The sequence below is a fragment of the Astatotilapia calliptera genome, chromosome 14 (assembly GCF_900246225.1).
Source record: "Astatotilapia calliptera chromosome 14, fAstCal1.2, whole genome shotgun sequence".
Taxonomy (NCBI): Eukaryota; Metazoa; Chordata; class Actinopteri; order Cichliformes; family Cichlidae; genus Astatotilapia; species Astatotilapia calliptera.
Genome location: NC_039315.1, coordinates 3,742,549 through 3,768,609, shown reverse-complemented (window position 1 = coordinate 3,768,609; position 26,061 = coordinate 3,742,549). Strand labels below are relative to the sequence as shown.

At 42.0% G+C, this 26,061-nt stretch overlaps 2 protein-coding genes across 5 annotated transcripts; both read right to left on the bottom strand.

Annotated features, from left to right (window-relative positions):
* Positions 1-1,313: 1,313 nt before the first annotated feature.
* Positions 1,314-15,294, bottom strand: LOC113035659 (heterogeneous nuclear ribonucleoprotein L). Of its 2 annotated transcripts, XM_026191260.1 has the most exons (14): positions 15,120-15,294; positions 13,744-13,859; positions 13,129-13,366; positions 11,441-11,526; positions 11,086-11,182; positions 10,768-10,840; positions 6,271-6,303; positions 5,513-5,584; positions 4,858-5,105; positions 3,304-3,425; positions 2,655-2,856; positions 2,498-2,555; positions 2,231-2,341; positions 1,314-2,010 (listed from the first exon to the last, which is right to left on the bottom strand). In XM_026191260.1, exons 1-14 carry the CDS (start codon positions 15,195-15,197, stop codon positions 1,952-1,954), a joined length of 1,593 nt encoding a protein of 530 aa, XP_026047045.1. In that variant the 5' UTR covers positions 15,198-15,294; the 3' UTR covers positions 1,314-1,951. The 2 variants fall into 2 exon arrangements, with proteins under 2 accessions (XP_026047045.1, XP_026047046.1); XM_026191261.1 differs by lacking the exon at positions 6,271-6,303.
* A 1,464-nt stretch (positions 15,295-16,758) lies between these two features.
* Positions 16,759-25,623, bottom strand: srsf7a (serine and arginine rich splicing factor 7a). 3 transcript variants are annotated; one of them, XR_003274370.1, is made up of 9 exons: positions 25,396-25,623; positions 21,886-22,120; positions 21,604-21,777; positions 21,391-21,477; positions 21,146-21,187; positions 19,850-19,894; positions 18,815-18,913; positions 17,461-17,994; positions 16,797-16,858 (listed from the first exon to the last, which is right to left on the bottom strand). XR_003274370.1 is itself a non-coding variant. In XM_026191263.1 (8 exons), the coding sequence occupies exons 2-8, from the start codon at positions 22,107-22,109 to the stop codon at positions 16,807-16,809; spliced, it is 723 nt and encodes a 240-aa protein (XP_026047048.1). In that variant the 5' UTR covers positions 22,110-22,120; positions 25,396-25,620; the 3' UTR covers positions 16,759-16,806. The 3 variants fall into 3 exon arrangements, 2 of the variants coding, with proteins under 2 accessions (XP_026047048.1, XP_026047047.1); XM_026191263.1 differs by lacking the exon at positions 17,461-17,994 and having other exon boundaries at positions 16,759-16,858; positions 25,396-25,620; XM_026191262.1 differs by having other exon boundaries at positions 16,791-17,994.
* Positions 25,624-26,061: the final 438 nt, after the last annotated feature.

Genomic DNA, 26,061 nt, shown 5'->3' with positions numbered 1-26,061 from the left:
GCTCCTCAGTTTCCTGAGGGTTTGTTATATTATTTGTCCTCTCCCAAAACCCGAGTCCAAACCAGCCGGCTTACCACACGAAAAACAAAGCACATCTGCGTGCAGTGTCTTCTTTCTGTTTGGCCTGGATGCTTTGCCAATTTCCAGATAAGGTGGATGGGAAGTGGAGATGAGGCAGATGAGATGGTGTGAGAAGACAATAGCAAATCGGAGGGGAGAAAGAGAACATTTATAAACCCAGACAACAGATGGTGAATGAAAAAGAAACACTTGGTCCATCATGGGAAGCCCCCAGCAGCCTTGGCCTATTGCAGCATAACTAAGGGAGGATTCAGGGTCACCTGATCCAACCCTATAAGCTTTCAAAGCATAGAAAGTGCAAAGCCTAATCTTAAAAGTACAGTGTGCTTCTGATAAAACACATGAGGAATACACTATGAAATAAGTTGTTACCTTAAGGTTTTTAATTAAATAGGCTACACAGAACAGCTGTTTTTGTGTGAAGGTCCTTCGTTTCATTATTTTGGCTGCTGTAGAGCTGGAATGTACCAGCTTGTGGGATAAAGTGTGTTTTCTCTTCCCCACAGCCTGCGATGTTGCCGCGGCAGCATCAGACAGTTGGAAAGAAACAGACTCCATGTGGACGGAGGGCAGATGTCCTTCTGCCCAGCTAGAGAACACCAGGATGGATTCCTCAGACTCGGTATCTGACCTTGTGCTAGCGTGGCGGGCCCCGAGTTCCTTCTGATGCTGAACAGTGTCCGGCCTTATATGACCACAACGTGTAGGTGACAGACTCCCTCGTGTTCCTCAGATCTGAATCACTGGCATCTTTTTTTTTTTTTAAGCATATCTTAGTGCTGTTTAAGTTTTGTTCATGCACATTTCAAGGTATTTTACTTACCTCTTGGTATTTTAATGTTATTCTAGGAATACTGCCTCGGTATCTTACTAAATATAATAATGCGACTTTTTCTTCATAATTGAGCGGTGCCTACTTCAATAAAGTGCGTTGTCAAGAATAGGTTATCTATATAAAAACCAGTGCTACAAATAAGATCTGGGTCTGACTCGCTCCCCGATGGAGACAACTTAGAATTATGTTGCCAAATAAAACTCATTTTGATTGAATATTCTCATTCTTGTTGATTCTGTTGGCTTTTATATGACCTACTTTATCCTGGTTTAACCTTAAAGCTCATCCATTTCTGCAGTACACCGCTCCACTCTGAGCTGCATTAAAAATGAGGGTCACGTTTACACTCAAGACACCGAAGAGTGAACCGTGAAGTCAGAATGATGGAACAATAAAGTTTGAATTCAAGTTTGTTTTTTATTTTGTAAGAACAAAATTCTCTGCGCACCAGACACGAAGACGCAGACCTAAACAGACAAATTAAAATAACAAAACAAAAAAAAAAAAAAAAATTTGATAAAAGTTGCAAAAGACAGCTTTTACAAAACCATGTTGTCCACTGCCACTGAACAACCCGAGCTTAGAACAATCTTTTAAATGTTCTATGTCAGGTTCCTGTATGATACAAAAAAGTAAAAAGGACAACTTAATATTGAAGACACACAAAAACTGATACTCTAATGCCAACTTGTTCTCACTCTCAGGGTTACAAATACAGCTGTTATGTCAGAAGATAAGCGTCCAATGACATCTTGAGGCTTCTAACAAAAACGGCAGTAATTGAGGGGCTGGGGTGAAAACATGTTGATGCCACACATCTGGGGGATAAATATCAAAAGTTTAAATGCTTGTTAGCATTAGTTAAGCTTAATATATCAAATACACAGAATCACAACTGCATTGTGAGAGGTTACAATACATGACTGTTGAAAATCTGTTTCTCCCCCGTGGTGTGTCGCAAGCAGTTATGGTCTAAGTACACGTGAACATGGGAATGCAGGACCAATCTTCAGCTTCCTCGATACAAAAGAGCGCTCAGTTGGCGTGCTGAACAGTGGAGAAGCACAGTTTGAGGGTGTATGGGTAGGGACCGGCTACAGAGAGAGAAGAGAGTCAGCGTTAGCTCAACCCAAAGAAACAAAAACAAACCATATACAAAATTCCTGCAATGAGCCAAATGAACTGAATGTGTGCTTTAACAAGTGTGTAGGTGAAGCACGGTCAGCTCCTTAGAGTTAACTAACTCTTAACCTGACAACTGCTTACTGTGTATAATTTAAAAAAGGATACTTGAGAGCATCATTGAAAACTTACTTGGATTTTTCATTTGGTAGTGGTTTATCATGGCCAGAGCTTCCATAGCATCGTTGATCGACTCCCACTCTAACAGACCTGAAGCACTGCGATCACTGGGAGCTGCTCCGCCTGGTGGGCACAGATGCAGAAATGTGATGAGACGTTAGATTTTATTCAGATTCAGTCATCGTTTTAAATATTTATCGGTGCATCTGCCAGTCTTCTTAAAGCTCACTGGCATAACTCAAATACACGTCAAGAGGAGGCGGGTGTAAAGCAGCGTACTTTTTCCTGTGAACATTTTGACATTAACAGGAGCCTTGACACCGATCTCGTCACAAATCTGTAAGAAGACAAACATCGTTAGGGTCTGCAGGTGCAACACTTGTGATAGTCACAGTTTGTAGGAGGAACTGTGCACATGCAGCCCAAGGATTCAGACCTGAGAGAAGATCTCCGGCGTGGCTTCTGGCTGAGCGTTGAAGAAGTGCAGCACGTTGCTCGGGTGCTGGATGCGGTTTTTAGCTGCTTGTTCTGGGGAGGTGAACCGGTTGTTCCTGGAGCCATGGAATTCCTTGAAGCTGCTTGTGCCATCTTCCAGCTCGTAGCATTGACCAGGAACGATGGCTTGCTGCTTGGATACGCTGCAGGGAATAGGAGGGGGGAGGGGGATCAGCCTTTTAAAATCATTTATGGCTCTTACTATTTAAGTCTCCAAAACTCAGCAGCTTCAGAAGCTCAGGCATAAACCAGTGGGTGATGTGTCCATGTTTTGTGATGACATTTCCACAGCCTTTACTTTGGACTAAAACAGTGTGTCAGCCTTTGTGTGATTCAAGTCTTTAAAGTGAAACTAACATCAGCCACTCTGCTGCCCGTAGACTTCTTGTTTGTGATTGGTCAGATGTTTTCAACTCCAACTGCTATCCAGATGATCGATTAGAGAATCCGGGGCAAACGGCTATCAGTTAACACTGGGGCGAGTGAAACTGTTGTGCGTGACTAGAAGCTGCTTTGTTCGGGCTCAGATGGTCCTGGAGCGATTTCGTCAGTCTGACACTTGTAGATTAAACTGTTCAAGTTTAACTCACCACACATTCAGTTTCTGTCCAAACAGGAAGTTGTTGTTGAGGTGAGTGATTGCACGGTCCACAGCGTAGCAGTCTCCCATCTCCACCATGGCTGCTCCGGGCTTACTCTTCATGAACTTCACCTGGAAGGGTTCAAAGACAGGATTGACTGGTGCTCTGCTATTTGCCTTTCGCTTTGACCTAAACACAGAATCAATTTGCTCTCTTGACTTGTGTGCGTGCTGATGAAAAAAAAAAATTTCCCCCAGGGATCAATAAAGTATTCTGATTCTGATGAACTGGAACACAAGTGTGGCATTGTTGAGGTGGAAAATATTGACTCCGTTTCAGCCATGATAACACTTCCTGCTTACATTCCTTTGTTTCACTCTCAGTGTGAAATTTTGCTTGCTGGTAACTTCATCCTGCTCGCTGAGCTTTTATATCCAAACAGGAGTTAGAAAAACAAATGTGAGACACCTCCTGGGTCATTGTTAAATGTTCATGTCAGTGCATTTACTTCTGAAGGAATATACATTAACTGCATAAAAAGATTGAGACCGTTATGCAAGTTTAAGCAGCAAATCTGGACACAGCACCTGTACCAGTTACCATTTAAAATCATGAGCCTGTGCTGGTCCGACGCAGGATTTACATTTTCCTGTGTTCATTATTTTAAATGTTTGCATTAACTTAATGTTCACCTAAGTAATCTCACTTCAGGTTTTACTGTTCAAAGGTGCCATATTAGGTTTAAGTCATAATATAGAGTTACAGGGTTTTGTAAGTTCATATTAATTACTACAGCACACATGAAGACCCACAGGCACGACATCCCAGGGACTTAGACACGCACCAAAATCATCTTTTATTAGACCTGTGTTCTTTCTAATGGTCAGCAGAGGTCTGACTGCTGAAGACTTCTGGTCCTAAACCATAGGTGTCAAACTCTGGCCCGCGGGCCAAATTTGGCCCGCAGCGTAATTACATTTGGCCCGCGAAGCCATACCAAATTACTATCAGAGCTGGCCTACTGGTATTATACAGCTAATATATATATTGTTTAGTATTAAGCTTTGCTTGTTCCATATTCAGTTTTTCAGCAAAACGTGTTTGAGTCCATAAGAAAAGATTCATTCAATAAATATTAACGTTAGCCCGTGACTTTGTTCCAGTTTTGAAATTTGGCCAACTGTGTATTTGAGTTTGACACCCCTGTCCTAAACAATAAGAAAACATCCATCAGCTCCGAACTCTGACATCATCCACCGATGTCGTTAAAATAAAGACCATAGCCTGATATAAAAGACTGATGTCTTTTATAAAAGACCCACCTTCATCTTAGCTCTTTCAAACCAGGACAGTTCTGACCAACTGTGGGAGCGTGAACATACCCATGATTATCAATACAGTACTTAGAACTCATGATTTAACCCACAGTATAAACAGGAAAGTGTTTACTGAGCTCAAGGGAGATGAAGGATGTTTTCACATACACCAAACACAATCAATGATTGATGATTTACAATGCAGCAGCTCAACCATCAGCTTCGCAGCTAAAAAACAGGCACTGACCCGCTCTACGTTCCCATAGAGACAGAAGATGTTGAAGACGCGGTCGGCATTCATCTTGACAGGGTCCAACCCGTACACCATGACAACCGGCGAATCAGCATGTGCGCCGTACTCGCCAGGAGGAGGGGGAGGAGGTCCGTAGCCTGGACCGTAGCTTCTCCCTCCACGCCCTCTCATTGGTGGACCCATACGACGACCTTCGTAGGGCGGGGATCCGTAGCTTTCATCGTAACCATGGTAACCGCCTCCTGAAGAACGAGGCAGAAATCAGGAAAGTGAGAAAACGTGAAAATAACCCCAGTAATCAAGCAGGGTGAGGTAAATACTGAAATCTGTAGAGCCAATTACATAGGACACAGCACCACCTCACTGCCACTGTGTGGAGGACCCAATTTACACAATCGTCTTAACTTGAACGTACCAAGTTTAAAATGACTGTTGACTCATATTGGATGTAGATAGTTTGGATTATTAAAGTTTAAACCTCAGTTTCCCCAGTTTAGGGCTAATAAACCTAGTCTTAAACTAGATCTCGACTGAATCCTTCTTTCAGTCTGGGACTAGGATTAATCCACATACAGAGGAGATTAGCTCAGCATTTTGCATGTTGTGTTTCAGTGGGTTCTCTTGTTCCCCAGGGGCGTGAGAGCCTTACCGTACTCTGGAGGGTGGTCGCCCAGCAGAGCAGGCTGTCTCTGGCGCTTGTTAGGGTTGGCATTCACATCGTCTATAAGAACAGGAAGACAAAAGGAAAGAAGAAAAGGATAGAGAAAGAAAAAAAAAAAAAAAAAGGTGATAAATATAACAAGAAAAGTCTGGAAACAGAACTGTAATCTCTACATGACAATGGGATGCTTGAGCACAAAATATGTATTATGGTAAATTGACATTTTGATGCCAAAGGTGCATCAGAGTGCACACCAAAGCGTCTAAATAATCTGTCAGAGGAACAATTACAAAAACAAAAAAAAGAAACTAATCAGAGTACTTAAGAGAAACGCATGCATTTAAAGATTGATGCATCTGGCTCTCACAGGCCAGATGCATCGGGCCTGCGAGAGCCGCTCAGATTACAGATTACACTCCAAACATCTCAACCATCTCAGCAACTGCCCCTTTTGGTCTTGAGTGATTGTAAAGGAATGGTGGGGGAGGGCAAGGACGTGTAATGAATGACAAAGACAGCATTAGGGTCTAAGGAAATAACCCCAAAACCCCTTTAACTCAAAAACATCCACAATGCTAAACCCCTTAGCATGTAAAGTGGAACAGGAGTAAATGGCAAGGGTGAGGTGGATGCTGATGATCTCAGAGGTGAAGAGGGTAAGGGTATCAAACAAAGTCAGTCTGGATAAGTATGACAAATGGCTAAATTAAAAAAAAAAAAAAAAAAGTTTGTACGCTCACACACACCTGCATTGCTCCCATTGCCATCTGCATCACCATCTGTACAGGTACACAATAATCATACACAATCAGAAGGGAAGCCAGGTTAATCATGGTTACATCTTAACTCAAGTGAAGTTACCCGAGGTAAGTGTGGAGAGTGCATTAAGACCACTCGTAAATGATAAGGCTTTCTGTCCTCAGTGGGGAAGAGTTTTATAAGAAATGCAAGCTTGGTACCTTTGCAGGTGACAAATTTAGACTCTCCTAGCTTTACCAGGTGTGTGCCGCTTTGTAATTAGCAGGGTTGGTCACAGACACAGACTAAATAAAAGAAGGACGTAACCACCATTGGTTTGCGAAGCCTTGTTAGGAAGTTTCAGGATGAGTTCTGAAACCACACGAAACGAGAGAACCCGAAGGGCACCGCTCACTCTTTGGCTAACAACTTGTGACTCACAAGCAAATAGCCAATAGGACACCCTGGAAAACCTTATTGTGTCCATAGTTTATTTGGTAAACTTAATGCGTTACTCGGTGAGAACATAAACCAATCAGGAAAGTGTTAAATGAGGTCACAGAATGGACCAGTTTTCCATAGACGTCTACACAGCTGCAAGTCTTTTTGCCCCCTACCGCCCATTTAGAAGAAACTTTTCAGCGTTGGTAGCTACGCCCATCTTTTATGCCATCTGTTGTCAAGCACATCCGACACGAGCCCATTAAGTTCACACCCAAACTCCAGATTAAAACATGATTTATTTCCCAAAGAAACTAGCACAGCTCCAGGGAAGATGGATGAGATTACTGATGGCTGTAAACTGCCAACAGAGGGAGCAACAACACAGCTTACAGACATACAGAGAGCAGGTTTGACATTAGAAAACAGAACCACAGCCTCTTCCAGAAAGAGAGATTAAGCCTGTGTGAGGGGAAGGAAAAAAATAATTTAAAAAGAATGGAGTCATGTCTGTCTTGTGTGGCGATGTTGGTAGCTGGGCTTTGGGGTCATGTGGTGCTGTGCAGTTATGTTCCTTGAGAACAGGTCTCGATTTACTTACTGCAAGTTTACAAACAGTGGGAGGAAGACATTTGCTGCGGCAGTTCCACCACTCTCCACTCAACTCATTTCATCCCAAACTCTTATCCATTTCCTCTTTTTGGGGAGGGGGGGGCAAGTCTCCACCTCAGGATCGATTTCCTGGTTTAGCAAGCTGAAACGCCCACTGGTAGGTGGGGAGCTTGGTTGGCGTTTCCATCCTTTTTGTTGCGTTTTGGAAAGGTAGGACTTGAAGCTGCCATAGAGCACATTTCAGTGGGGGGGAAGCTGGCTCCTCTTAGCCGCAAATTGCCAAACCTGCATCACATGGAAGGTGTTACACAGGTTCTAGAGACTTAAATATATTTAAAGAAAAAAAAGGAGAAAGAAGCTAAACAGGGATGCAAGTAGTAAGAAAATCAGAGGGAGAAAGAGGAGAAAGAGCGAGAGAGAAAAGCTGAACTCCATGTGAGGGAGGGACACAGTGGATGGTCTGACTGGACTCTGAGTGTGCTGATGGTGTTGTCAGCAGTGTCTTGTCTTCATCAGTTGTCTTGTGTTGACTCCAATGTGAGTGGAAATGTCTTGATTCGAGGGTGTGAGGTGGATCAGTCGGTACGGCATCAGTGTGCTGCGTTCGTGTCGCAAAGCGTGACGAGCAGTTTAGCTCGAGGCTTTAAAAAAAATGTGATCTTGACTGATTGTTATCAGTATGCATCGTCTGCTGTGGTGAAAGATGCCTGTCACTAGCTTCTGACTGGGTGGGTGGTGCTGTGTCTTCTCTGGTGTCAGTCTTCGTTTGGTGTAGACAATGGGAGCACTGTAGCTGCTTGTGTCTCAAAGTGACGAAGAAGGGGGAAAACGGAGGGGAGGGACCGAGTGTAGCTCAGTACCAAAACTCCCCACACTCTACAAATGTCTCCATGGATCTTGTGCAAGAATGCAGAGATGACGATTGAGTGGTGTATCAGTCCTACATCGGCGTGTTGGATGGATGGTATCTCAGAGGACATTTGGCCCTCTGTGTGATAGTGGTAGTGTCCTCCCTGAAGAAGTGGATGCTTGAGATGGTGGTCGCTGAGTGTTGATGTCAGCGTGTATCTGCACAAAGCTTCTGTGCATAGTTGGTTTTTTTTGAAAGTCACCCATTACAGAGAGCCAGTCAACTGATGCTGGTCCAACACCTCTGTTCTCAGCCAAAATTAAATGTAATAAAATACAGAAGCAAACTTCAACTGAAGCACATTTGGCTTTTTACACCCGACTACTGACCCCCCCCCCCAAAAAAAACATGTTTTGTCAACCGAAATGTAAATTTTAAGGTGTAATTAAAAACAGTGGGAAAGACCAGCATTAGTCTTGGTGGCAAACACATGTTTTTCAGTTAAGTGACTTTAAAGGTACCTTTTGTAATTGCCCTCTGCAGGCAGGAGGGCAACACTTAAAAACTTCAGATGCTTAACCTTAATTAGAAAAAAACAAACAAAAAAAACCAAGCTTTTTTTAAAAAGTACAATTGTAAATAACTGTTCGCCTGGTTTAACAATGGTTAGGTTAAGTCACTGTACCTCGGGGTAGAAAGTGGCATTACACAAGAGTACAGCCCAACCATAGACCAACTTCAGTTGTACAAAAAAGTACCTTTAAAGTCAAAGTTTAACCACACTTTGAGAAAAAAAAAAAAAAAAGTAATAGTACTAACAGATATCCAAAAACAATCCTGCAAAAATGTGCCATGAGAAGGGCAGGAACAGCAAATGCCAGCAGAAAGAAAATGTGCACATAGCAGGTTAGCTTCTCTGTGACTGAACTGATTCAAGAGGACATTTAATGAGAAATAATAGAGCAGCCAATGCTCAGTCAGTGTGACCATACAGACATCTGTCTCAAAACTGGGACTGGGAAAAATAAACCTTAATCTTCTCTACTTTAATATACATGAAGAATATCAAAATGTCTTATTTAAATTTTAAAAAAATAAATACAAATAACAGTATAAAGTAGTAAATACTGTTGCTTCCAGTCAGTCACACTGCTGTAATGTGAAGAAAAGGCTGTAAGACATTTCGACCTTTTCTGCAGCAGAAAACAAAAACGCACTTTAACTGTCCAAGTTTGATTTAGACTTCTGCGGGAAATAGACGTCCTAACCTGTCACCTCTACCTTCCACGCCATTCAAGTCATTACATTTATCAGGACGCACACATCAGGTTACGAAGTAAGGTTAAAAGGATTTTCCATTTCCTGTTAAGCTTTGAGGCAGATTTGCTGCTGAAGCCTATTTCAGGCATTAGACTGGTCCCTGCAAACCAAGTAATTTTAACATCTTTACACAAGAAGCTAGCATAATCTTTAAGACTGAATACTAGATTTGTTTATATTATTGGTCTGAAACTGCAAAATGATTACCAACTTGAGCTTTAAAAATAATAGTAGTGGAGCAAATATTGCGCATTAGCTCTAATTTAGATTAGATTTAGTTTTAATCAAGCAAGAGAAACGCCTCCACCTCCCTGCTTTTTCCCCAGCCTTATTGTTTCTGTAATGTTATAGACTTCCTTTAACGTAAAACAGCTACAAGGAAAAGAAAGAAAGAAAAACAATGTTTAACGGTGGGTTCGCTTTGCAGGTGAACTGACTGGTATATATATATATACACCATCACTGGCCTGGCTGTTTTTAACCCTTTATGCATTTTGTTGTTTTGCAGTATTATTTATTATAAGACAACCAACTTTAGAAAAATCAACCCATTTATTTAAATCACTCTTTGTGGAGGAGGACATATTGTTAATGTGCTGTCCCAGCATTAGGCAAACAGTCTCTCTACTGCTTTGGGGAAAAGAAAGCTGCTCTATTCTTGAAACAGTGAAAACTACTTCCTGACAGTAACTTCCGCCCGAGGTGAACTGACTTAATGAGCTGCTGGGAAACACAAACTAGGTTAGACAGGTGCCGAAGCAGGATCTACAGTCACAAGCACCACAATTTACTCATCTTAAGAGTCTGAAGGGAGGGTCACGTAACAAGTAAAGTACACAAGTAAACCAGAACAACAAGATGCCACAGAAAATATTAGCCTCGCTATGTTATCTTTCTCTCTGTCTGTTCCTGCCAGTCTCTCCACTTAGCGATATGCTGGTTTGTAAAAAATAAAAAATTACAAGTTCTGCTTTTTTTTGTTTTTACTTAATGAACCTGAAAACCCAGAGAAATGTAAAGACCCAAAGTAACGCTTCAGTCATAATGCCACATTGGTTTGTTTCAAAATATGCCACATACACTTAAAAAAAAAAAAAAAAAATGGATCCATGTTGTAGCATTATCAGTGAAGAGTGCTGCCTCCATCTGCCCAGTAGCATGCTTGCTGCAAGTCCCCACAGTGGCAGTAAGGGTGCTGAACAGTATCAGGCTTCTCAGCTACAGAGCATATGTAGCACTAAGCAAATGTCTGGGGGTGTGTGTCTGCTGCTTGAGGTTTTACCTGGGCCTCCCAGATTGGGGTTTGTGTAGTCCCAAGTGTCCTGGTCATTCTTGAACACATTCAAACGAGTTGGCTGGAATAAAATGAAGAAAAAAAAAATTATATGAATAAACAAATCCGACTTTTAACCTGTCAAATGAAAATAAATTTTAACTGACTGGACCGGGGTTCTAAACCGGTGGCTCTTTCCCTCCAATCTACTGTGGCTTTGGCTAAAAAACTATCTAGAATCAGTTTTACTTATAACTAGCTTTCATTACATGTCATTAACTCAGAAACATTCACTTTCTAACAAAGAATTTTATTTGCAGGTGTTACCTTTGCATACTCGATCTTCAGGGTGCAGCAGCCAGAGTAGATATCTGCTCCATTGAGTGACGCCTTGGCCCTCTGGGCACTTTGAACGGAGTCAAACGTGATGGCATGGTTAAGGGCACAAGGTGTGTATTTGGACTTTTTAAATGCCACTAAAGAATGAAAAAGAAGACAGCAGACAAAAAACAAAACAAAAAAACCCCCACATGCTGTTAGGCACTGTGGGTAAATTTTAAGCAACTGTAAAAACTTTTCTGATCTCCACCCTGTTTCTTATATGTTTATAAAGATACCAGCTTTCCTTTGTTTCTCACAGTTAACAAATAAGATAGCAGCCAATGAGGACTTGAAAGGATATTCAACCATTGCCTGGACGCCGTTTTTCCTGAAGATAACGATTCTCTGGACCGGCCCACAGTTGTTGCAGATAGTGTAGAGGACGTCCTGAGAACATGAAACAAAACACGTTTTATGATTAGATTTGTTATTCAAAACAATCTTAATGCAAGTTTTGACCCCCCCTTAAAAGTTTCATACTATTTAGTTATTTTTTTTTTTAAATAATCAGTTTTCTTGAAACTCCCAGATTTCCCCCCAATCTGAGCACCACCTTCTGTACAGTCTGAGAATCTGAGTTACAAAATTCTAACTGTGCAATTACCCAAAGCAGCATTAAAGTGCAACCAGCAGGTGTGAAGTCAATTCCTGAGTGTACTCCCATTCAAAAGGTTTACAACTGTAATCATAAGCTAGGTGGAGTGCAGCGATTCCCAAATGGTGGCGTTCAGAACTTACTGATGCTGTTGGTGTGTCATTAACTATATAAAAGATCCATGTTAAATTTTAAAAATTTATTAAATATGTCAATCTGAGGATGTGAACTTCTTCAGTAGGGTGCACCATATAAAGTGGATTAACATAACGCTACTCATTGTGTATTAGGGCTGGGGGTTATGGCCTAAAATCCATATCACGGTATAATTTGAAGCATGTGCGGTGACGATATATATATCACAATATTTTCTTTTCTTCTGTATAACGTATTTTACACACTATAAGGCACACTTAAAATCCTTTAATTTTCTCAAAAATCGAGAGTGTGCCTTATGTATGTATGTATGTATGTATGTATGTATGTATGTATAACATTAGCACAGTGAAGCTGAAGGATGAACGCTAACTTTTTCCACTCGATAAAAGTTAACGTGAGGGTTTCTGGTGGTTGGGGACAAATGCAATTGCATGGCAGGATGCTATAAATGGACCAAACTTCAGTCAGGAGAACAACTGAGATAATCCATCCACAATACGAGGTTAGTCATTAATATACTGCAACTACATGGGAATAGAGCAGCTGTGAGAGAATTTGGCATTAAAGAATCAAAGGTAGGGAAGTGGAGGAAGCGCAGTTTTTGGCTTTCCTCATATTCCAAAAGTGCTTCGTCTCTTTGCTATTACTGTCGCCCGGCATAATTTGCAGAGGTTGTTTGCAGCCGCTGCAATGCTTTCGACCAAAACGGGCGCAGCTTCATGTCACCATCAACATGCGCTATCGCGGTAGAGTGGTATAGTCAAAATCTCTGGCCAAATTTATATGGTTTCTACCGTATACAGTTTATACCGCCCACCCCTATTGTGTATGTGTATACACTTTCACTGACAGGACGTCTACAGGCTGGTACAAGCCTGGGGCTGTATGGTGTCCATGAATGATCTAAGCAGGGATGTCTTTCTACCGTTACATCGCCAGTACCGCCACTCAATTTTCAGAGAAAAGCAGCACATTCCAACAAATGGCAAAGACACTCTGTATTTGTATGGGTTGTAGCATTTGTGGTCTCTGCTTCCCTTTTATTTCAGCCACCGACACATAACTGACATTGTTCCAAACTACCAGAGCGGCAGCCAACTTTAAAACTTTTCCTGCAGTGCATAACTACTAACAACCGTTTGTGGTAAAACAACAGCACTGACATTTAAGGACACCCGTCAGCTGGTACACAAAACAGTCCCAGGCAAAGTAATGACACAAATCGTTGCACTCACCGTTGTAATAGGGTAGATGGGGTTCATGATAGTGAACAGAAGAACATTGTTAACGGTTCTCGAGTCATCAGAGTCTCCGGGCCTGGATATCTTCTGGCTGGTGGAGTAGTTGATGAACGCTGGGTGGCCGGCGATGTATACCTGGTTGTCTGCAGCATAAGTCACAGCTGTGGATGATCCGTTCATGTCCTCGTACTCTACCAGCGCCTGACGCTTATTGGGCATCACCACCACATAACTAAGACAAACAGAACACATTAGCTGGGAGTTGATAACTTTATTTATATCGCACCTTAAAAAAAAATAAATCTTCAAAGCATGCCAAACTAAGACAATACACAAACTAAAAGCTGATAAATGAATGACATGTAAAAACCATCCTGTTGGATCTGACGAAGTAATCTGAAGGAAGTCATGAAGCGTCGAGCCTTGGTGAGGTTGTTCCAAAGTCTTCAGATATAAGCACTGACTTAAGGACCCTACCTGAGGGTCTAAAGGGATCAGCATTTCTCTATGTAGTTGAAGGCCAGAGTTGGGTTTGGTTTATAAGCAATCATTAAAAGTCTAAAAGTCACTCAGCTGCTGCTTGCGGAAAACTTTATTCCAAGTTTTTACCTGATTGCTCCAAATTCTTGCAAGGCTTCCACAAGGTCAGCTTCTGTAACACCATCCACCAGCCCCCGGACATGGACCACCACGGATGGAAGGGTCTTGTGCGGATCTTCGTATCCCTATTAAAAACACAATTTAAAAATCAAAACAAAAAAACAACTAACTGTAGACTTCTTCTTTATGAAGGTTTTTTTCCTGGCTCATAACGAGCATCCGTACAGTGAGAGACTTTGTAATTATGCAACTGTATAAGGACCACAAAACAATCGAGATGCGATTCTATTCAGACTTTTAGCTTTAATTCAGGATTTCAAGAAATTGAACTATATTTATACAGCGCCAAATCACAACAGCAGTTACCTTGAAGAAGAAAGACAAGAAATTAACTGGATTATTCTGCATTTAAAAAAAAATGAAATACAATACTTGGAATTTTCCTTTTATTGGGCACCAAAATATTTGACAATCAATGAAGGAAAGTCGAAACATGTCCAGTTACTTGTGCAACCTGCGGACATCGGGTCATCTATTTAAGGATTCTGACACGCTTAACGAATTTATCCTGCAGAAATAATTGCGAGTGGAAGGTAAATTCCCATATGTGCATTTTTGCGGGGGGTTTTTTTTGTGTTAAACCGTCCCACAAAAGATAAAATATATTTTAATACTGTAACACGCTCTCTTCCACATGGTCTAATAAAATTACACCTAGCTACACCAACAAGCTACTCAGTGAGACACTCAGGATTTCCAGTTTGTTGCACTTCTGTGCGTCCTTCTCGGACTGAATACTGGTCACTATCCCGTTTGAGTTTTGAGCAGTTGGGGGGGGAAGGGGTGCTAATCAGGCCCACGGTTCTAATAACGTGCTTTCAATTGCATAGTTATACAGTTCTGTATAAACGTAAATAATAATAATAATAATAATAATTGGCTTGCTCAAAGTATGGACTAATGGTCAATGATCTCTACAATAAAAAGCTGGTTATTTCGTGGAGGACTAATAGCTAGCACGTTGCTAACGTTACCGGCACTAGAACAAAGCCGAGCTACGGCAAGGCCGAGGCGGAGAAACCGCCCTCCGACAGCTCCATTCAGAGGGCAAGGCACGGGCACAATACTATTTACGCCCAGAGACACATCCCGAGCAGCTGCAATCGAAACTACACAGCGTTTAAATGGAAAAACATTGTAAAACGCCCAGTTTTGTTGGACAACTATCTTCCCGGGCATGGATTTAATAACCTGCGGCGCGTCGTGACACATTTTTTCCAGCTCACATCTGAATGAATCAAACTGCACCGAGAAATGAGTTACCGAGCTGCGTATATTCACACTGTACGCTAAATTAATTCCCATTCTTCCTGAGACCAACGTACCGTGGCCATTCCGTCGGTTTTCTGTCTTTTCGTTGCCCTGCCGTCTTCGCTGTAGTAACGGTTAGCTGCAGTAGCCATGTTGTCCCGGTTAAAAAGGATGGTGGTAGTGACGACGAAGTGAAATGGACGGAAAAGTCAAGAAAAACGAGGCTTGCGTATCCACGCCCACTTTCAATACATAACGCGATATGATAGGCCCAGGCAGCTGTCAATCAGCTTGTAACTTGAGTAAGAACCAATCGGAAAAAAGAAGCGTTTAAGTCATTATTTTGAAGTTAAACGCAGCATATACAAGGCTGGTTATTTTCAAGTGACCTCAGATTATGTACTTTTACCGAACAGGCGCAATATTATTCAGGTTTAGCATTTACAATAAAACCGTATTACTAATGATCAGATCTGATCTGAGGAGCCTCAGGTGCTACCATCTTTATGCGGTCTGAAATCATCGTTGGCTGAGTGTTACTGGTCAAAATAATGACAACTCAAAGTTTCAGAACAGAGCAACATTTTAAAGAAGCCATCCCTGTGAGGTTAGTGTTGCAGGTAATTGGTGCATACCAGGGAGTAGTTTTTTGTAGCCTTTGACCCGGTTCTTGTTTTCATAAACAGGAAACATGTTTATATAACATGTGTCAATACATTTGCACTTTGGGTCTCTGCCGGACAGCCGACAAACAAAACTAGTCTGGTTTTAATATCGTACACATGGAAGGATTACTGAGATAACAGGAGCCAAATACTTAGCATCGACCCATACTAATGCTGGCACAGAGGTGGTGTAAACCTTTGCTGAAACATCTTTACTTTAGACACATTTCACTCTTTATTAGTATTAGTCAAATGTACGAAAATAAACTGGACACTGATGTTTGTCGAAGAGATTTATTGAAAAATAAAACTGCCACTGTCACCATATAAGCCAGGAAGAGCAGAAACTGTTGAAGGAGCCCTGTCAGAAATCCACCTGAACAACTGCATTTGTTTTAAAATCAAGTGATGGGGACAAAGCAGAGGAGGAAACTCCCGCTGCACAGTGATGCTGATCTGATTTTATCACAAAGGATGTGCAACAAAAAAAAAACAAAAAAAAAAAAACAACTAAAAAATAAAAAGCAAAAACAACAGGAATGTTGCATCATATTTAAAGGCATGCAAGCTGGCAATTATCTCCCTCTGCCATCATAATCAGGAACTAAACAGATCAACCCAGGCATCGAACAACAACATTTACAAATTTTCAATGGGGAACCTTTTTTTTTTTTCCCCTTTCCCAAGAAGAAATGGCTTCTTGGTTCTCAGAAATTCATCCATTTACTCCACGGAGATCCTCAAATTACTGCTAAAAGTAATCTTCAACATTACCTTCTTACAAATCAGTGTTGGGGGAAAAAAGGAAAAGAAATATGGCCTACACAGCAACAGCAACATTTAAAACAATCTGTATCTAGTGGAAAATTTGTTTTTATCTGCTGTACTGATTACATCTCAAACAAGGATGCACATAGACTACAGCCCTGGGGAGAAAAACCGCACGAAACCGGGACAAGACAGACAAATTCAAAAACAACAAGAAAAAAAAGAAGTTGCTGCCAGGGTGTAAAAGCAGAGAGGGTGCAGGGGTTAAGGGTTTGTCTTAGGGACAGTGGTGGAGGGAAAGGGGGGGGGGGCAAATAGTCGCCTTCGCTCAGTCGTCTGCTGGAGTAGGGCTTCGGTTTGGAGTTGCCGAACGGGAACGACTGAAACAGAAAGGAAGAGGAATTAGCCCGCCGCAGGGGAGGGGTGGAAGAAAGTTCGGACAGGTGTTAACATTCTTAACAACAACCCTTGACCTCTCAGGTACACTTCATGTCATCTGCCTCTAATCTTTTCAGAAATAGCTATCTATGTTCAAAAGCTAAATTCATAATTGAACCCCCAGAGCAAACGCTCATTGAAATAAATGGCAGGTCTTTGATTGACACTGTCTCATGTTTTGCTTCTAGAGCTGCTGGTTAGCAGCATTTGTGCTCTAAGAAATGCAGAACTCAATCCTCCCCTTACCTACAAACACAGACAAGTTGCTTCAAATGGTAACGATGAGGCAACAAGTGAGACACAGTGAGAAAAACGTATCAGACACATCATCCCACTAATATTCATGGTGCCTGTTTGTCTTTCACTCACTCGCCCAAGCGCTCTCACATGCAGACACACACTTACGTACTATGAGCATGCTTGTTAAAAAGGATCAACTTTAACTTCTACAAAACACCTTTTTTTTTTTCAGACTACATCAAGCCTGCAAATGTTTCTTTTCACCATCAACATGAGCTTGTCAGGGGGTTTGATTTTTGGTTACCTTTGGAGACAGTGGCAGAAACAACAAGTACAGAGAAGCGAAGGATGAAAGGACTGAAGGACGGATGACTACAACTTGGAGATACACTGCGCTGGGAGGCTCTTGAAGACTGATCTCTCGTCAGCTCTCTCACTTTCAGAAGCTAAGACAGAGGCGAAGAACTCTGGTAGGTAGGTAGGGGGTCTGGTAGGTAGGTAATGGATTTAAAAATGCCGAACTGTGATCTGTGTGGGTCAGCCCTCTGGTACATCTGAAGGCTGGCTGGCTGGGTGACTCTAGTTGAGCAACTGTATGTGTGCACGGGCTGATCTCGTCTGAGCGTGTGCGTCGGTTGGAACAGACACCCATTCACTGTGGGGAGGGTTCGGTCGGTAGGTCGACCTCTTTCTCGCTGTCTAACACCAGATGCAGGCGAAGGCTGATCTCAGGTCAGCGCTTAGTCAACCTCCCGCAGGACGTACACACCGCCAGCTGGCAGACCCTGGGCCTGGGATCAGCTGCGGTGTCAGTGCAGTGCTCAGCTCCCACCACACGCTTTAAAGAAAATATGAAAAATAAACAAACTGTGCTGCAAAGATGCTTACCGCAAGTCACACCTACGGCGTCGCTTTGTCTGATCTCTGCTAGTAGCTGTTTTTACTTTTTTCCTCTTTTGATAGAGCCAGATTCAGTAAATTTTAAGAAAGAATAAAAACATTAAATTCTTTGTTTAACACTTGTCAATCCAGTAAATTTTTAAAAAGTAATAATTCTGTCAGCTTAAGATAAATTTAGACCAAGGTACATCAGTGAGGAAAATATCAAAGGAAGGCAAGAGCAGAGGTAGTCTTTCATGTGCTTTCTTTTCAGGGTAAAGGCCTGATTAAGAGCCAAGCTGCAAAGCGCTGACAATACAGAGCCATCAAGAGCTGAAAAAGAGAGCACAGGAAAGAGATCCAGTCATTCCTCTAGGTATACCTCCCTAGACCAGACAGAGGGCCGGGATCCCTGTCCTAAACCCCACCCACTCCACTGCTGGCAGCGGAGGCAGAAGATCTCTCTGTGCTGAAGAGGCTGACGGATCTCGGAGGTCGTCCATCTCGTCATCCCGCCATCCCGTGGTGGTCGGCTGACAGCAGCATGCCGCTTCCAGTTGGAAGGAGGGTCTATTTAATTCCCTGCCTTACTCTGGCTAAGGTGGAAAAACTTAACTGACCCTCAGCAGGAACGCAAGATATCTAAAATCTGTTATTCTTGATCTAAAACTTAGATTATGTTTTGGTTTAAAGAAGAAAAAAAAAAAGACTAAGCATCAGAAACTCAAACTGTCTACACCCTGTCCAAGTGAGAGAGAACATCTAGACCGAGGGCTTACCTGTTCCTCTTGTGGTTAGCAGACTGAGAACGTGACCGGGATCTGGACACAGAGCGCCCTCTGGGAGCAGAACCGGACCGAGAACGAGACCTGGAACGACTGATTAAAGACAGAAAATATTTTAGACACCTTCAGATGATAAAGACGATCTTATATCTGCAGACACATGTGTCTGCAGAGCTGCATTTCCCTGCTCAGCTGAATTCTGTTAAACACTTCAAGAAGTTCAACTCATCTTGCAAGCCTGTTATAATTAAGGATAGGCATCTGTCAAACCAGAACACTATTCGATCCTCACTCTAAACCATTCCTCTAGTCTTTGAAGATCGCTCCCACCTAACGGCCATTAAATTTCTGCCCAGTCGTGGCACACCCGAGACATGCTCCCTTTACCTGGCAGAGTCTTTACTGAGCCTCACCTTCGTTTCTCACTCACACACATACCTTTGAAGGTTTTTCCTGCTGCATGCCATTCTTAATTGCTCCTTGGGTCTTTCTGATTCTGATCTAAACTCACCACCTGTTACACACCTGGGCTGCAGTCAATTAGTTCTTAGGAAAGTTGGTAATTGAGAGAAGTGACCCTGAAGTATGTGCAGCCAAAACACCAGAGTGTCAAGTTCTCTAAATACTAAGGAAGGATGGAGGATGCTTGAAGACTTGTCCAATGTCATTTATTTATTTAGATATTACAGCCGCATTACTGCCACCTTTTGGCAGTAGTAGTGTGTTCCACTGTAACAGTAGCCAGTAAGCATCGACCAAGTCAACCATTTTTTAAATAATGTATTACTGAAGTGGCCATCACCATTAATAATGCTTGTTCATCATCACTACACCATCCATACATTAACATGAAAAGCACAGCGAGTCCATGTTACCACTGAAAAAAGTGATTTACAGGGAAGAACCGAGTGATATACAAATGTAATTTCTCATGTAGCAGCGGTCAGAGCACAGCATCAGAGCAACAAACAAATTCACTGCGTCTCTCTAACAGTGAGTTTGGGATAAGAATAGCTGTGGACAACTCACCTTCTGGCTGGAGTCCTGGACTTTGAGCGGGCAGGGGATCCAGACCTGATGTCACAAAACAAAAAGCAGCGATTTCAATAAAACTTTGGAGAACAGCAGGAACACCCAGTAATTACTCTCCAACTTGTTTCTTAAAGAGGTTTCAGTATCACAGACAAATGTCCATATGCTACAATAACCACACTTTGTAACCAGTTTTAACGACACACCCGTCATCAGTGTTTGATGTAAGATGGTGATAAAACTTTGTGTTTAACACTTTTAGAAGTGTTTTTAAACTTCCTCAGGTTTAAAATGTTTGAGAAACAAACAGCCAAAACATAACAGGATGTTAAGCACGATTACAGAAGACGTTTGGCTCAACTCTCTGTGGACTACCTGTGTTTTGTGCATGGTGACCAAGGAAACCCTGTAATGTGATCTGCTTTCAGTGATGCACACCACTCGCCCTACAACTGTGCAGGTCTCCTGAGGCTGCTGCCTGCGGCTCTCCTCACTGCGGCACTTTTTTCCTGCAGCAGAGGCAGACCCAGGCTACTCGGGTCTAACACCTAGTTCATGCTGGCTGCTGCCGTTTTGTCTCTTGCAAAGGGTGTTGTGTTTTGGTGTCGTTTTGCTTGCTTATGCACCTCATGATCTTTGTAACCTGGTGCATGAGGTGTGGCCAGGTTGATGACATGAATGTCACCTCCATTTCAATATCAGTCCAAGGGCTCAGATCAGCAAATTATACAAAGTGTGAGCTGGAAAAGTTGAGACTTTCTAGAGAAAACTGATGCTCAATCAGAGAGTGAAGAAAACTTTGTCATTTCAAATTATTTACTCCTTTACCAGCTCTGATTCTGAGTTGTTTAGGATGTTTTCCTTATTGGAGTACCAACAGCTACAAGAGACCTCAAGTGCCAGTATCTACAGCGACACGGCTACAGTCCTGTTACAGTTGGTGCATGCCCGTAAAACCAGCTTGTCCTGTCTCACACGTCTTTTTAATTGTTTTTATTGAGTCTTTACCTTTACATTTAAAGATTAAGTAAATGCCATGCTAAAAGACTTGTTTAGAAATGTAAGAAATACATGTTTAAGTTTTTTAAGGTAAGTTGGGCTAAAATATTAAGATTTCAATAATGACCAAAAGAGTTTTATTTTAAATAATTGAAGGCTTAACAGTTGACACAACTTTAGTTGCATAGTAGGCATCTGTTGTTATAGACCAACTTTAAGTCAGTTTCAGCCTCTGAGAAACTGAATTAGCAGCAGCTACTCATCTTCACTCATCATAGGAAACTGTATTCTTACCTGCTCCTGCGTCTGGAATAGGATGGCGATCTGCGTCGGCTCCTAAAAAACATAAATAAATAAAAGTTTGCACAACAGAGTTGGCAGAATAAACACCAGAAAAATTACACAGCTTAAGAGATTGCAATAACCACACGCCGACACAGTGATGAGCACATTTAGTCGTTGGCCTTTCCAAATCTACCACAACCAGATTTTCTTGTTGACATATCACAAGGTGTGTCTGTGCGTCAGTGTCGGCATACCTGCTGCGGCTGCGGGAGCGGGAGCGAGAGCGGTAGCGGCGCCCGCGGGACCTTGATCTGGAGCGGGATCGCGATCGAGAGCGAGACCTGCAATGAAAAATAAGAAACGAGTCCATCCGCATTAGTCATCCATAACATGGCACTGGTTTTATAATGGTACAAAATGGCAAACGAGCTACATGAGCCTTCAAATGAAACATGCTTTCACTTCACCTGCTGCGACGGCCTCGCTTGCTAAAGCGGTAGCAGTCATAGGCGTAGTGACCCCTGTCCCCGCACTGGTAACACCGATCGTTGGGGTCGAACTGGCGACGGCTTGGCCGCCCACGGCCCTTTCTGGAGAGGCCTGTTGACATCTCCACACGAACACGGGAACCACAGAGGATCCTGAGCAGAACAATTCAGTTTTTCACTGTTAAGCACAGAATAATTAAAGAAAAGAAACACCCTGTACGTGAGACACACGAGACCAGTCCAAGGAAAACATTTACTCACTTTCCGTCCATGCCTTTGACAGCATCTTCTGCATCTCTGGGATCCTCAAACTCCACAAAGGCAAACCCAGGAGGGTTCCTGGCCACCCACACACTTCTCAGTGGGCCGTAATAACTGAAGGCTCGCTCCAGCTCCCCCTTTGCAGCGCCATTGCCCAGGTCACCGACGTACACTTTACAGTCAGTGGCCCGAGACGAGCTACGGGAGGATGAGTAGTAGGACATTTTTTCCTCACCTGTAGGGAGATGGTAAATATATTTAAGACGGGGATCATAGTGAGAAGAATACAAAAACGTCCCTCTACATTTGGGAAATAAGATTAAATGGAGTAAACTGTTGTGTCCCATCAAATTTACTCAGATTTAACTTTTTAAAAATTTTATATAGGAAAGGTTGAAATTTCTAGAATATGCTTGTTTTCTGCCAGATGTTACAGTTAGTGCATGACTGCTGCGTGGAAGTGTGTCAGAATCTTTCTTTCTTTTAAACGTCAGGTTACTCAGAGCAGCCGGAGCACAATAGCTCAACTTTTCATTGACAAATTGTATGTAATTTGTATAGTATTTTTTCTCTCTCTTATTTTCTTTTCTAAATGTACTTGTATATTGTTCACATGTTGAAATAAATTACCAATCAATCAACCGAAGTCAATGAAATTGAAGGACTTAATGGCAGATTTTCAACAACCGTATTCATGTGAGTGACACAAGGTGAAATATCCCTTTGTGTTTCATGTGAATGCATCATTAAATCCTCAGGTGTGGTCCTCCTGCCCTTTCCAAAAATTTACACTTAAATCTAAAGGTGAGCTTTTACCACTGGCTTTATAAGTACCTACATGTAGAGATCAGGTTTCCTGAATTAGCGACCGTGTTTTGTGTCTCCTACTATCTGGGTTGTACCTAATGCTTATCTAGTTTGGTTAATATTGCATACATTAAGACAGTTGGAAAAGTGATTATAAACCCATGACCCTTACAGCGAGGGGGACCTGGTAGCTCTGGTATATTTTGCTGGCATGGTTTGGAACTATAGAAAGACTCCCTGCAGATACTTGAATCAACCAGCTGTATATAAACTGGGGGGGGGGGGGGAGACGACGACGACTATATTGCAGAACACCAAGGCTGTTTGAAGGAACAGTGAGATGTTAAAGTGCCATAATTGATCTGCAACCTTACAGCGTGCCAGAAACATCCTACACCTTTAAACAAAGATCTAGGGCTGTGCGATATGACCAAAATCTCATATCCCGATACAAGACATCTATCGTCCGATAACGATATAATATTAAAAGAAAAAAAAAAATTATATATATATAAATCACAAAAATTTTACATTTTCTGTACATTCTGAGAATCGCGGGCAGCTCGACTTGCGTAAAGTGTTTCCAGCTGGGCGTCGTGCACCTGGAGTCGACCGAAGCATGAAACGACACATTTTTAGACATAAGTTGTAACAGCCGCCGTTTTCTTTGTGAGTATTTATTACACGGCGTGCTGCGGGGCAAGGCCTGTTCTAACGTTTGAGTCTAAGGTCTATTTTTTAGCACCTGGCGGCTCTTTTTTGCTTCTCATTCGTAAACACTCTGCATACTCTTTTATGTGATTAGGTGTATTTTGAAAGGTCTCAACAGGATCTTGAGCTTTATTGTGAAAGGTTTATGTAGAAGATAAACAAGCGGAGGTTTTACCGTTGCTGTTGCTAACGACAACGCATAAAAACAGTCACTTGTCTGTCTGTAGTGTGGTTGTATTAAATATAAGAGAAAGAGAGAACTTTAAGAAATGAATATAGCCACTACAGTGACCATCAAAACCATGAAAAAATATTGCTGTAAACAGTTTATTTTGCGACACCACGAAACAAACGATAGCGTAAAATGAAACAATAGATGTTTTTATATCGTTATCCGATATATATCGTTATATCGAACAGCCCTACAAAGATCAATCACCTCCTTTTAATTTTAAAGTCAAATTCAGCCATTTCTGATTCAAACATATTCCTGGTGTATCCTGTAACCCTGGCAACTGACCACATGTGTGAAATTAAACTTGTCATCAAGCTCTGCAGAAGTACTTCCCACATCACCATTTTTAAAAATGTTTAATGCAGTAGGACCTCATGTGGTTGGCCTGACACTGTTCCACCTATTTTAAACATGCCATTGTTCCACCCTGGCTGAAAACAAATGTAGCCAGGACCAATCTTTACTGCCTTATTTCCCACAGATTTTAGAAAAGGTTAGAGCTGAGCAGGATTTTCCTTTTCTGGAAAGGCAGAAAAAGTCAGTGACACTTTGATGGGCTCAGGAGCAAATTATACAAGTTTTGATACTGTACAAGTAGGTAATATCAAGTGGTCGGTGTGTTCAATTGGTGTCCTGCAGACAGTTATCTTGTCATCATTTCTTGGAGAAAAGGCTGCCTTATCCTGTGGCGATCCAGAAGGATCTACACCTCTTGGACAGATAATTGCTCATTTTAAAAACATTTGCCATCTATATCCAGTGACATGCATCTGTCCTGTTCTTGCTGACCTAAGGAGCTCTCCACACTTGGTTAAACGCCAATTTCCTAAAGTTAAATTCTAACAAAACAGAAACTCTTATCACTGCTCCAGATATTTCCACCCCAAGAATCGTAGCCTTGGTTTCCAGGTGCTTGTGTTCTAATGTACAACTACTACTCGTTAAGATGTGTTATTTTTAAGATGGAAATGATGCAAACTGTTAATGCTTTTACATTTTTTGTAAATTTTAAAGCTTTGAAAAGCAAAGCACCCAGTATATTAATGCCTCTTACTCGTTTAAAAACGCAGAGATAAGAAATTTGGCATACTGGCTACATAAAGGCTTTCTTTTATTGATTCCGAGGTGGGTTAAAAACCGCTTAAAAAATTCTATTGACACAGCCATTGGGGTGATTGTGTGTCCGACTTGGGTTGATCATGTCCGTTTCATTGTTTCGTTTCGTCTTCTTTTGTATCAGGTACTTAAAAGATAACCTTTATCCATCAATGCTTTTACAAAGGTCATCTTTCACACGCAGGTACGACGCTCGTCATTTATTAACCGGACCAGTAGCTTTTTGAAGTTCACTACATCTATATATCTGATAACGGCCAGGCCCCGAGGCCCTCCGATCTGGTTGGATTAAACTATATTCGCTGATCGATCTGTGTAATTCACCGGCGTCTTATACAATACGATCGTTTGTCTCCCGCGTATTTTTAAGCGAACACCGCTGGGTATCCGTTCAGGAAACCGGCGCTAACCTCCGTGTGCGTCTCACAGACGGAAGGCCACGCCACTTCCAGTTCAACACCACACTTTTAAACACCAACTTTATGCACGCAAATAAGCTAATCGGCTACAAGTAAAACAGAAACAGCAGCTCTTGTTGAGTTTGCTGCATACGCGCGAGCAGTTATTTTCGGAATTACTCGAGGCCTTGGTCCGCGCTTGCCTATAAACAATGGCGGTAGCACGCGTTAGCCCGATCTTACCTTCGTCCGATGATTTCTGATTCCGCTCCTAAGACGAACTTCAGCCGCGTCAAACTGAAGCCAGACGTCGTATCGTCACAGTTCAATTTGATTTCTGCGATTTAAACTGTTTACAAAGCCGAACAGACGATCATCAGGGACGCTTCCACATGGCTCTGCCGCAAGATGAGCGGCTACAAAAGCAAAAGAAACCAACCACCACTGCAAAGCGACTACCGCAGCTGCGCACTGTGACTTCAACAGCGAAGCAGGAAACGTCCGGTGAATATTTTCAAAATAAAACGACCAAAATGAAGAATTACCACAGCAAGAACTTCCCACTTTAAGTCCCAAAGCAGAAAAGCTGATGTGCTTATAACTGCTACATTTCTTAATGACTACAACAATTGGCTCCACATTAGCTAAGCACGTGTATGGTTTCACAAGTAGTCAGTATATCTCTAATATGATCTTGTAGTTTTGCTTGCACTTCCTTGATTTAGTTTAATTTTAACCCTGAATTTTCCAAAAAGCCCTCTGATGCAAACCTCTGGACTCACAGATCGTTTGTCTACTTTAAACAAACACACAAACAAAAATTTTAAAATGTACTGCTGATATAATATGAGGATATGCCATATCCTTATTTATACCTACTGTCAAATTTTTGGAAACAAATTGTTTTAA

Bases quoted from the DNA above. Each gene is read 5' to 3' on its own strand.
- LOC113035659 (XM_026191260.1), bottom strand. From the start codon at position 15,197: ATGGCTACTGCAGCTAACCGTTACTACAGCGAAGACGGCAGGGCAACG. The intron at 10,841-11,085 runs GTAACACCTGCA...ATTTTATTCCAG, and splicing joins TGAAGATCGAGTATGCAAAG to CCAACTCGTTTGAATGTGTT. The intron at 6,304-10,767 runs GTAAAACCTCAA...GTACCTGTACAG, and splicing joins CCCCAATCTGGGAGGCCCAG to ATGGTGATGCAGATGGCAAT.
- srsf7a (XM_026191262.1), bottom strand. From the start codon at position 22,109: ATGTCCTACTACTCATCCTCCCGTAGCTCGTCTCGGGCCACTGACTGT. The intron at 21,478-21,603 runs GTGAAGTGAAAG...TTTTCATTGCAG, and splicing joins AAGCGAGGCCGTCGCAGCAG to GTCTCGCTCTCGATCGCGAT. The intron at 17,995-18,814 runs GTAAGCCCTCGG...TTTTCTTTAAAG, and splicing joins GCTAACCACAAGAGGAACAG to CGTGTGGTGGGAGCTGAGCA.